The 12977-nt window shown below is 31.0% G+C and overlaps 1 protein-coding gene and 1 pseudogene across 1 annotated transcript; one reads left to right on the forward strand and one right to left on the reverse strand.

The window, feature by feature from the left end:
• Nucleotides 1-2860: 2860 nt before the first annotated feature.
• On the reverse strand, nucleotides 2861-3475 carry LOC120210393. Its single transcript, XM_039209139.1, has one exon. It carries the CDS (start codon nucleotides 3473-3475, stop codon nucleotides 2861-2863), a length of 615 nt encoding a protein of 204 aa, XP_039065070.1.
• A 2876-nt stretch (nucleotides 3476-6351) lies between these two features.
• LOC120210404 lies at nucleotides 6352-12968 on the forward strand (annotated as a pseudogene).
• Nucleotides 12969-12977: the final 9 nt, after the last annotated feature.

The following is a 12977-nucleotide window of genomic DNA, read 5'->3' on the forward strand; positions in this document are numbered from 1 at the left end:
CTAAGATCACATCTCGGTGTATTTTAATAATTGAACATCCTTATTCTCATTAAAGGTTGGTAAAATAATTAATTAACTGTATTTGTTTGATATATGTTTGTAATTTTTTTATTTTTGTATGTATTTTTTAATGGGATCTTAAAATAAATAGCACTAGAATTAATATTGAATTTTAGTACAAAATAGTAATATTTTTTTATTTCGATTGGAGTAATAATTGACTGCTTTAAGGTATAAGAGATCATTTTTTTCGATAGGAAATAATTAAATATTATTGTATTTCATCCTAAAATTCAAAGAATGTTATTTAAAGGGATATCATATTAAAATTAAAATCGAATTTGTAAATTTCATTGCAAATACAACTAATTAATCAACCATGTACCGATTTAGGGCACTATGGGGGGTGTTAATCCTTCCCCACATGTAACTGACTCCCGAACTCAAATTTTTTGTAACGCAGACTATAAATTTGTTGTTTTAATTAAAATTAATATTTTTTAAATGAAAAACATTTTTTTGGGTGCCCGATCACACCCTAATCAAATATCGGTGACGACTCCTCGAATCATATTTTATTATTAAGAGGTCACCAAATTATTCAAGACGAGATCTTATAAAAATCACTTTTTAAAAAATTATTATTTTTAAAGAAAAATCGTTTCAACATGTATGTTTATGTTGATGCATGTTTTCTTGATCAATGGACGCACGAGCAATTTTCATTCTCTTCCTGAGTAGATTGTCTTCATTTTTCACCAGAGTGTACTCTTGAAAACGCACTATAAAGATAAAATTATTAAAATAAAAAAATAAAGAATAAAGATATGATATAATAAAATAAAATAGGAAAAAAAAGAAAATATCAAAGATCAATGACTAACATTAAAATTTATATCGTCGATGATCAACAAAGATGAAAAAAAGAAAATGAATGACCAACACATTTTCAAATATGAGAAATTTAAGTTTTCTAGAAACCTTATTTCGATGTGAATCAATATATATATAAAGTTTGATTTACAGATTAAATATGTGGCTTACATAAATAACCAAACCATGTACGAGTATAAACTACCGTTATCACCATCTAAAAGCTATACTACATGCGGAACGATAAACCTCTATAAATCACGACTTTTATGATAATTTATTATACAAACTAATTATATTAATGATTTTTATTTTGTGAATGCTTTTTCTATAATGTCAGATTTTTAATCTAGAGATTTAATATGTCATCCTATTGTTTAACATGTTTGTTATTAAGATTAATATAAATAATTTTCTTCTTGAAAATTCAAAATTCCTGGGTTTGATTTAGTATTCAAATGAAAACTAGTTTCAAAATATAGTTATATTAATATAAGTAAAATTCTCTTATGGATTAATATAAGTCGCCAGTTTTAAAAATTATATTAATTTTTTTTTATATAGATCGTGATTGAGCAAGCAAATGTTTTCAATTTTATGCCGATCTCTCACATCCACATACGGAGTTAGCTAACATATAATTAATGCATGTGTGTACGTATGCCTTTACGTGGATGGTTAACTTTTTTCTTCCTTTCTTTATTTTAAATATAAATTTACACATGAATTACTAATTTTATAGTCAAATCCTTAATGTAAAACTTTATTTGATATGAATCAATCATAAAAATATAAAAAAATATTTATTAAATTATTAAGATTCATAATTAATTTTTTTTTACTTTGAATCATAACTATTTAATTAATAAAATTTTAATCGATCCTTATTTTCATCTAAAAGTTTAGAATCCTTTGGTTCTAGAATATATAAGTTATTTTCATTTTTATTTTCTTAAAAAATATAAAATGTTGAAGAAAACGTGTACTGCCACAACATTATTGTAAACTGTTATATCAACATTGTAGTTTGACTGTAAATGTTATGACGCTCAACATTTGATTCGTTGGTAAAATGGTTAGATTGATTTTTTTCTCAATTTACGGGTCACATTGAGTACAAAAAACGTTTAGGAAATACACTAGTTTTTTTCCTTCCAAAAATTTGAGAGCCTCAATTACCAATAAAACATATTTTTTATTTTAATGACACCTTTGTGTGCTCTTACAATATATATATATATATTAAAATTTAATTGATGTTCAGTATGCATTAACATCATATTTTTATTATAAATTAAAATATATTTTGTGTTATAGAATTTTTCTTATCAACTTTATTACGGTATATTTGCATAATTCACATGTTAAAATTATATAATAATATTTTAATAATTATAGTTTAATTTTATTATTTAATAATTATTTGTTTAATTTTATTTTAAAAAATTAGATACCAAGTACATTTTCTTTATTTTTATATTTAGATTCAAGTTTTCATTTATATCAACTAAACATATTTCTAATTTTTAAAAAAGCTGAAGATAAAATTATTTTTTAAAACCAAATGTACGCTTAATGTTTGATTTAATTAGTTTTTTCCGTTAAAAAGTCAAGAAACTCCTCAAGTTATACAACAGTTTCAATATTTTTTACAGTATTGGATTTAAATGAATCAATTAATGAATATTGATTGTTATATGAAAAAGAATTGAATGAAAAGTATATTTTCCTGTAATATACACCAATCCGTATATTTTCCACTCAACTTTCATCAATTGTTAAATGAAAAGTAAACCGACATATAGATCGAAACTTAAAGAATTGAATGAAAAATAATTACGAGAAAATCAAAATAAAAAGAATCCCAGACTAAATACCAATAATAGTTTCCTGTAATATTAACAGTTAAAAAAGGAAGAAATAAGAACCATCAAGCCAAAAGGGAGATGAACAATATGTGTCATTTTACCTATAATGGAAATTAGAGTTAGATCTCCCTTTGTTTCCCTTCCAACCCTATGAACCTGCAAGGCGAAAACCTGACCTTATACTCTGAGATTGTCTCAAGTTTCGGCGACCAGTCTTGTTGTTTAGACCCAACCAGTGTTTCGTAATGCTTCTTCAGCTCCGGCGTACTGCACAGAAAACCATTCCCACCACCGCTCCCAATTTCATCTCCTTCATTGCTTTTAGTAATCAAACTTGTTATAAACTCGGGCACCACTTTCATCAAAACCCTACCATCGGCACCTTTTACGTACTCGAAAGGGCAAGCGCCGAAGTTGATCGGAGCAGGTTTAGGGCTAGAGCTAGAGTTTAAGGCGGCGAGAGAAGAAGCTGTCAAGACATTGCATGCAAAGCGATCGAGGGGGAGAACAAAGTAAGTTCGTCCTGGAATGAGATCGTCGTTCATGGATAAAGCCGGGATGGGGTGACCGATGAAGAAAGAGTCTGCATGGCAAACCATCTTGTCCGGGAACTGAAACATGACCTCGCCGGCGATGTGTTTTCCGGTTAGGGTTCTCGTGTTTCCTTCCCAGAATATCAGCTTCACTGAATACCTTGGATTTGAATGGAAACAATAAGCTAATGAATTTCCCATCAATATAGGTATAAACAATACAAGGATCTGAGAGAAAAATGCTTAATCAAATGGATTATATTGATGTTTGTGTATATATAATAAGAGAAAACAAACAAGAGGAAAGGGTTTAATTTGGTAGTTTATAATGCAGAGGGAAAGGCTTGACTTGGATAAAGTCCATTTTTGTTTTGATGTAGTGATTGATGGAATTAGTTGGCGGTCATTGGTCAACAATGCCGGCCCTCTCTCGTATATACACACATTTATTATTTCAACTTTTCTAAAAATGCACATTTTTCTTAATGGTAGTTAGCATCAATGTTCAAAGAAATTCAGATTGAAATAGAAATAATAATAAAAGTATGGAAAATAGTAAAATTGTTCAATTATGCTTTTCACGGTGAACATTAACATTTATGTACGTAGGTTATGCGATAATGTGGAAGTATTGGGCAACTTTTGATTATGATATTCCAGTTTTCTTCTTTTGGGTAAACTACTGAAATAACCACACTACTATAAGGTCGGTGTCAATAGAATCACTATACTTTCAATTTTATCAGTGTGACTGTATAATTATTTAAATGATTTCAATCAAGTTATCCGTTGTTAACATTTAATAGATGTGTTGATGTAACAATTAATAAAATTGATATAATGACACATTTGATCCTCAATACTTATACATTCAATCAATTTAGTTTTATTTTTAATTTAAGTTAATAAATTTAATTAAATAGTTTTGATTAATATTATTTTATAAAATACATATGAATTTATCTAAATAAGAAAAAATATAATAAAATCATAATAAAAGAATGTTTAAAATATATTATGACAAATAATTCTAAAAATCATGTGGTTAAAAAATATATGTGTAGTTTAGTTGTGTATTTATGGTCTATCTTATTTATCTATAACTGTATATATTGTTAATCAATTATAAATTACTTGTTCAAAAATATATTATTATATTAATTTTTAAGAATTATATTTGTCAATTTTTTTAAGAATTATTTTCTTTTCTTTTGGAACAAATTATTTGCTTATTTATTAATGTTGTATTAATCACTTTTAAGTTACATGTTAAAAAAAATGTCCTAAATAGATATTTTTTTAAAAAAAAATCTCTTAACTTTATTTTATTTGATGCACTGGTATTACTGGAAAAAGTTAAAATTTAAACTTTTAAATATAATTTTATTTAATTTTAATGTATTTTTAATATTTTATATTAATGAAATTATTTATTATTTTACAAATTCATTAAAATTGATATTATATATTTTATGGTTTTAATATTATTAATTTTCTTTCATAATAATTTTTTAAATTTTAAAAATTAATAATCTAATTTTTAATTTTTAAAAACATAAAATTTAATAATATATATTTAAAAAAATCAATCATAAATATTATAGTATTTAGCACACTCAAAAGTTTTGAAAAGAGAAGGAAGAAAAGCCTTCCGCTTGTACTTTACCCTTGGAGAAGGGCGAAGAGAAAAGTGAAACGTGGGGAGGCAGATATTTTTGTATGATGACGTGACAGAAATTGATTGGATATGGCGCCCATTAAAACGTCAACTTCGGCGGGGGGGTGTTTCCTGGTGTTTTTTTAGTTTTTTTCTCAAAGCTAAAAAATTATTAACGAATTAAGACAAGTAAATGCTATCCGATCTGTAAAATTCCATCGACCGTTGGAGAGAGAAAGAAAGGAGACCAAGATCAAAGTTTATAATCCCTAATTTAACTTGGAAATTCATTTGAATCTTGAACTTTTTAAAATCAATATTATTTGATTAAATTGTTTCGGCTTATCAATTCTTGTTGTAGCTAGAGAGGCTCTAGTCTTCTTTGCTGTATATTTTAAAATAAACGACGACGATGAAGAACACCGAAAGACTCGCCAATTTGGCATTAGCAGATTTGCCTTTTATTGATATATTCTTGATTAATTTCACTTTATTATTACAATTTTTGTTTGCTTTTGAAAGAATTCCTTTCTTATTTGGATAATCTCTTTTCGTTTCTTTATTCAGTTGTTCAATTTAGTTGAGTAGGAGCAGAGAGGATTTAGTTAGTTAATGTGTCTTTTGGTTTGAGTTGCAAATAAATTGATAACTGATACGAAAGAAATGATGTGAGAGTGAAATTTGGGAATGTGTAGTTTGGTAAAATGGGGTAGCTTTGATATTTAAGACACGAATAATCTGTCTTATTTATAAAGTAATAATGGATTACATGCAGCGGCGATGTACGCTGAAATCCAAATTTCCTTCCGGTAATGACTTATTTTATTGATTGTGCCTATCTGAAATTTTATTTGTGACCACCTCATATAAGAATTGTGTGTTTAATCTATATATGTCCACCTTAAAAAATATTTATAGATCCGCCACTCATCACATGTGGAAAATTTAATGGGATTAGATCTCATTGGATCTAAATCTTTGCAGTTTTGAAGACAAGAAAAGAAACAAAAAAGAACATTATTTTCGGTTCTATTTTATGGGACGATTTAGAATTTGTGGTATACTTTATTCACTCGCTTATTTTAATTTTTAATCTTATATGATTTTGTTCTTCACACTTTTGTTTCCTTGTATCAACTTTTTTATGAACCAAAAAGTAATAAGCAAAAGCAGCAATTAGTAAATGAGCCTTCTCATTGCATACCCCCACCCTTCTTTGTTCAAATGCATTATTAGGTATCTTGCTGAATATACTGGTGAGATGATAGATGTCGGCCTTGTGGCTGATTCTTTTAGAGAATATTTGGAACCAAGCATGTTCTTATTGTGATTAATGTCAAATTTGAAAAATCTAAGGAGCCACATGTGTGCTTAGGAAGTTGGAGTCTTTGTAATAGCATCCTTAACTTGTTAAATGTAGGGTTGAAATTGGCACCGCTTGTCGTGAAGGTAGACCCTAATTTGAATGTTACTTTGACTGCATGCCTCACAGTATATGTGGGTTGCTATCGTTCTGTGAAGCCAACTCCACCATCTGTGAGTATTATAACATTTAAATTGATTTTTACCATCTTTTTTTGTCATTAAGGTGTATAGATCAAAATTTGCTGATAATGTCATGTTTTGTACAGGAGACAGTCTAACGAGCACGCTATGCGTTTTCCATTTGTTGGGAGTGCAATGTTGTTATCACTTTTCTTGCTGTTCAAGTTCTTATCAAAAGACTTGGTTAATGCTGTACACGCTATTTCTTTGTGCTTGGAGTCATCGCGCTTTCGTATGTTCTTTCCAGATGGATTTGATGCTACATTTTACCTTTGTACAACTATTTTTCCTGATGTCATATTTGTTTGTATAATCATCTTATTTATTCTTTCTGCCATCATTCTAAGGGCGACGATTGTGCCTGCCATAAAACGCTTCTTGCCAAATCATTGGAATGAGGACCTTATAATTTGGCGTCTTCCATACATCCACTGTATGCCCCTTCATTATTCTTTTGAAGTTGTCATATTCAGTTTTATTTGTAAGAGTGTTTTTTTTAAAAAAAGTTTTTGAGCTGGATGTAACCTTTTATTTTACTTTTGTATGCCCCTTCCAGACATCCACTGTATCCCCCTTCCAGACATCCACTGTATGCCCCTTCATTATTCTTTCCTCTGATTTTTACTTTTGTTATAACTGTTGCTTCAGCTGTATCACTTTATGACAGGAAGTTATACCAGTATTCTTTAGTGTTTCTTTCTGAGTGCTTTTATGTTATTCGTAATCTCTCTGAAAACTACTTTAGATTGGTTTCTTTTATGGAGAAGGAAGTTCTATGCTGACAGGAGGAACTTTTTTAAATTTATTTTTTTATTGAAGGATACTAGGTACTTTACGTTTTCTGGCTTTCTAATTTTTAAGTTCTGTTTCAATTTTGTTCCAGGATTTGCCTTTGGAATTTACATAGATCCAAAACAGAATTAATTCTTTGATTGTTGTGATACCTTTTCTTTGGGACTCTATGTTCTTTTGGCAGTTTATGAGCACTCTATATCCGTGATTAACTCTTTAGAATTCTTATTTGATCTAGCTGATATTACCTTGCTTGTATTATTCAGAATGGTGTTTTTCCTTATGCCTTTCCTAAACATTCTTAAACAGCTTTTGAGATCGAGTTCACAAGGTCTCAGATCGTAGCTGCAATCCCTGGAACCTTTTTCTGTGCATGGTATGCTTCACAGAAGCATTGGCTGGCTAATAACATTCTGGGTCTTGCTTTCTGCATTCAGGTTTGGCTGAATACCTATTTTATTAACTTTGCTATTTTCTATCGAGTTAATTTGGTGCTTGATATCTAATTCCTTTTCTATGATTTTGCCATGAGACCCAGACAAAACAATATTTTTAGGTATATTTCTTGTCATAAATCAAACACTGAAATTGGAGGTTCATATTTTGGTTAGCTGAAAAGTATCTCCGGATGACCATATTACAAAATGGAAAATCTGTTCCTTTTCCCATGCATTTTAAATTGTCTTAACAGATTTTGATTTATCATTTGCTTCAGCCTGTCAAGTCCTTTAGATATTGACTATGAAATAATTTATGTTGGAATGTCGTTGATAACTTGATACAATCAAATTTGTGGCTAGGGTTCAATTAAGCAGTTCTATGATTATGCAAGTATTCATTTTCTTTAAGTTTTAACAATTTTATGATGACAATATGATTCATCTATATTTCATCACCTTGTTGGCTTTTTCTTTTTCCTCCTATTTATCGAAGTTTATGGCTGTTCTTTGTCAATTGGAATGCACATATTAGCTAGGCTTTGTTTGAAGCTTCCATTGTTGGTTTTTGCAGGGAATTGAAATGCTCTCTTGGATCTTTTAAGACTGGTGCTATTCTCTTGGTAAGAAGTGGATTTGCGGTTTTAGTTGGTTATTCATGGGAAGTGTCAAGTGTTTATTCCATGTTAGTGAGACAAGCTAGCTTCATAATTTATTCATTTATTTATTTTAACAAGTGTAGCAATGTTTGCATTTTCAGCGGATTTTGATCTCTGAATAAAACAACTTTTTTATGGTGGTTTTTTATCCATAGACCTAGTTTTATTTCTTAGCAATCTGTTTTTTTTTTTTTTGAGACTTGAATTGATCCTCACAGCTTCTATTTTACATTGAATGCTTACACTTTCTTTCAAGTTTTTGAGGTTGTTATTAGTTTGCTCTCATTTGCCAAATCTTAAAGCTATGTTTCTTTTGCTGATTAGCCAAATTGGCAAGCTGTATTTTACTATTAATTACTTGTCTTCTCATATTCAGATATGTTTTCTATGGTATGGTTTTCTCCATTTTTATGTGATGCAGACTGGGCTTTTTGTATATGACATTTTCTGGGTTTTCTTCACTCCTGTGATGGTCAGTGTTGCGAAGTCTTTTGATGCTCCTATAAAGGCCTGTTTTTTTTTTATAAAAAAAATTGAAACACTTAGCTTTGTTTGCTTTTGTTTGGACATATGTACTTTATATTTTCAATGTATTATTAAATTTGTTACTCATGGTGATCTGGTTTCTTTTAAAAAAACTTTTCTGCAGCTTTTGTTCCCAACAGGAAACTCCGCATGACCATTTTCCATGCTTGGACTTGGTGACATTGTAATTCCTGGTATGTTTGATATATGGTTTTAGTTTGTAGGTGTAATGCATGCTGTTGTTATGACTTGTGACCTGAACTCTTGTTTAGTATTTATTGTGTTCTTATTAAAGAAAAAGTATTCAAGATCTTGATTTTTGAAACAGGAGATGTCTAAATGACTGTTTCCTTTCCTCACTGTCTTGGCAACTCGTTATATTATTTCATATGCATTGGAATTTTAAGGCTTACCAACCATTTAACTTCGGACAGAGCCTGTTAAATTGGCTTTAAGAAATTTATAAGTTATATGCTTGAGTTCTATTAATACGATATTCTGTTTGTAGAGTATGATCTCATTTATTGCTGTAAGCTCATTTGATCTGTGTTGTTTTATTATGAAGTTTTTCTTAGCCAATGGCTTCATCATCATTGCTCAGGACAGACTACAAAATTATATGTGCAGTGATATTATTAGCTGCTGGTGTTCTCGAAATGCTATTGATATTTGGCTGTTTTTTTTATGAGTTTTAGTAATGTACAAAATTATGGATAAATTTATTATACTTGGTTAAAAAAATGTTTTTCTTTTAATTTCATTTTGATTGACTATTATTCCTTTTAAAAAATATAATATGATAAATTATTTCATGTCTTTATATTGGTTTATTTATTGTTTGCAGGCATTTTTGTAGCGCTAGCATTAAGATTTGATGTATCTAGAGGGAAAGAGAGCCAGTACTTTTAAGAGTGCATTTTTGGGATACTCTGTAGGAGTGGTCCTTACGATTGTTGTCATGAACTGGTTTCAAGCTGCAAGGTAAACTATTCATTGACCCTCTGTTTTATAATCTCTTCCTGCTAATGAATGCACAGATTGTATTGAGTGAAAGTTTAATCCTGCGGGTATATACACTCTAGAGAACCTGATAATCTGCTTTGAACATTGAGCTTTCAGCTTGCACTTTTGTATATTGTACCAGCTGTTATCGGGTTCTTGGCTGCTCACTGCATATGGAATGGAGAAGTCAAACCGGTTTATCCTCCACCCTTGTTTGATTCTCTCTGGCATGAACTTTCTAATTCAATCTCCGCTACCTTTGTTCTACTACTACAAAACCTTTGTGACAGATTTTGGAACATTAATTTAATTTCACACCATTCCAATCACATTGTATTCATAACTACCAACTTTGATTTTGGAAAATTGGATATTTTACCCTTTTGTTTTTCAAAGCAAATAAAAAATATGCTTTTTATAGCTATTCTGCATCTCTCGTGTATTTTCCAAAAGGTGATGATTCTATCTATTTTTTTTATGCAGTGCGAAATTTGCTGTAAATGTCTCATGGAATAAGTCAAATTGAAACGTAAATATAATGCCGCCTTGTGTTATATATTAATAGAAGAAAAAACTTAACTAGGGCATGATTTTAAAGTTGTTTATTCAAAATAAGTAATTTATTTTGAGATAAATGTGAATATTATAACCAAAATGTGCATCACACAAAACAAAACAAACCTAACCTTATAACTCTACATGCATAAACCCCACTCTGTACGAAAGACTCGACTAAGCTAACTCTATTTCTTTACCTGCATGCACATGAGCTTCAATTTCATCACTTCACAAGGAAAAAAAAAACATTTCTACCGAACATAGCAGAAAAAAAAGGAAAATGCTCTAAGAATTGCATGTGATAAAAGGACACGAGAGAAAATGAGTTGAAAGCACCAAATATCAAATATTTAATTATACCATGATTTAGAGAAGAAGCCCTTTTAATTAGTTTTGAGCCCAAAGCTCAAATACTTAGTGTCGGACTCTTCGGCGTGTCCGTGCTTCATAGCTGCTAAGTTTCGCTCCCTTACTCGACTTTTTCACCGTCTCTCTCTTGCCCTCTCTCATGTAAAGAAAGCATAAATCTTTACAAGTGATGTAAAATTCTATCAGAGCCTCCTTTTTCCTGGTGTAGCTTTAAGCAGTGGCAAAAGCCCACTTTTGTATTTAACATAGTATCCCGGTGGCAGTGTCGTTATGTGATGAAAACTACATTAATCTTGATCAAGCACTTTTGTATTTAACATATTATCCCGGTGGCAGTGCCGGTAGCAGAAATCTTTATGGCGTTTTTAATCGAACCCCATTTCGCCAAAATTCATATTAAGCACTTGCATGCTATTTTCATTTATGGGTATAGGCTGTTTTTAAGTTTACCTGTTGGAATTGTTAGAGAATTGTATGGTAAGCTTGTTGACTCTTTAACGAACCGTTAATTTGGGTTACTAAATAAATGATTGATGTTTCCGCTCTAGGAATTGATGGTTTGTTGGTGGTTATTTTAGTGATGGGGATCTTTGGTTATGCTTCGAGTTGATGAGTCTTTGTTTAAGTAGATTTGAGATTGAGTTTTGTCTCAAAATGTTGAGGGAACAGTTTCATCTTTGTTAGAAGATAGGGAGGGATCTTGTTCGATTATTACAAAAATCTATTTCATGTACCCGAGTTTTAATCTATATGGAAAGATCTGGTTCTGAATCCAAGTGAGTTTAGAACTGCTGAGTATTTGGAAATTTCTCAGTTGTATTGCTCAAGGACTTCAAGTGCTACTTTTTATTGCGGATCACTCCTAGATGGACCGTTATCGGTTGGCTACTAAAATGTTGCAATAAGAAATATATTGAAGCTAATGGGAGGGTTTTGTTTTATGACCGACTTTTTTTTCAATGAAGAAGTGGACAATATCATGAATATTGAGCCTGCAATGCTATCAACGGTCTGCTCCTTGCCTAAATATATTAACTTCACTCACTCTCTTCTTGAGTTTTACTTCTTGTGGACAACTATGATTTGGACCGTAAAAACGTTATAGCCGGGGAGTTTTTCATCAGCTTTTGATATACTTGTCCGAAATGAGTCACATTCATTCGATGTTCTGATCCGTTGTGATGCACTGTCTCCTCCTATAAGAGAAAGGCTTCAGAATTTATTGTTAAATTATCTATTTAAAGTTCCTAGAGATTTGCTTCCAGTTGATCTTCCTAGTCACTCTACGTTAACCTTGAGATTGTCTGATGTATCATGTACAGGAAACCCTGCAACATCCACGAATGAACAACTCACTTGTGAAGGAGAAGAGGGTTTAAGCGCCACAACTGTGGTTGCATCTGTTCCAGTCTTAGATGATTCAGTTAATACATCTACTTTGCAGGTTGTTGATGTTGACAATGAAGTAGATGCTATTGAGTGATTAGTTGAAAATATCGGAGAAACTATCTAGGAGTCATATACACGAGGGGCCTACAAACTTTGGAAGCCTTTCTATTGTCAATTGTGAATCAATGCAATCATGGACAATCTAGTTACTTGATTTGCTCACAGGATCTATTATCTAAGATCACAAAGGAATTTGAGTCAAACAAATACCGACTCTTTACTTCGCCGGGGAGTCTTGTAGATATTGTTGAGTGTGATGATGAAATTGATTCTGCCACGCAGTAATTTTCCGCACCTTCATCTTTTCTCAGAATGAAAGAATACTAGAAATGTTTTTGTTCTGAGCAAGGAAAGGTTTTCCTGTTGGAGCATGTCTACTGCATATGCATCAAAAGCAGCGAATGAGGCTTATGCAGCAGATTGTTTTGGAAATTCAGATGCTGAGGCTAAAGTGAGTCAGTGATGCCATTGTTGGCATACCATATGGGTTTATATTGTACTTTTCTGAACAAAAGAAAAGGCGATTCGTATGGAACCTTCGTTTCTGTTTCAGAAATGGTCGAGAAGGTGATTGCTAACTTGGTCAATAGTGCCTTTACTGCTTACAGGCGTTTCCTTTTGATCTCAAGAACCGTCTTACACAAAGAAGCGGATACCTCTCCATCAATGCTCTTGTTTTCCGACATAAAGGATTGTTATGATTGGAAAAG

Source organism: Hibiscus syriacus, unplaced genomic scaffold, assembly GCF_006381635.1.
Source record: "Hibiscus syriacus cultivar Baekdansim isolate YM2019G1 unplaced genomic scaffold, ASM638163v2 tig00000715_pilon, whole genome shotgun sequence".
Taxonomy (NCBI): Eukaryota; Viridiplantae; Streptophyta; class Magnoliopsida; order Malvales; family Malvaceae; genus Hibiscus; species Hibiscus syriacus.

Excerpts from the sequence above, each read along its gene's own strand:
- LOC120210393 (XM_039209139.1), bottom strand. The coding sequence starts at position 3,475 with ATGGGAAATTCATTAGCTTATTGTTTCCATTCAAATCCAAGGTATTCA.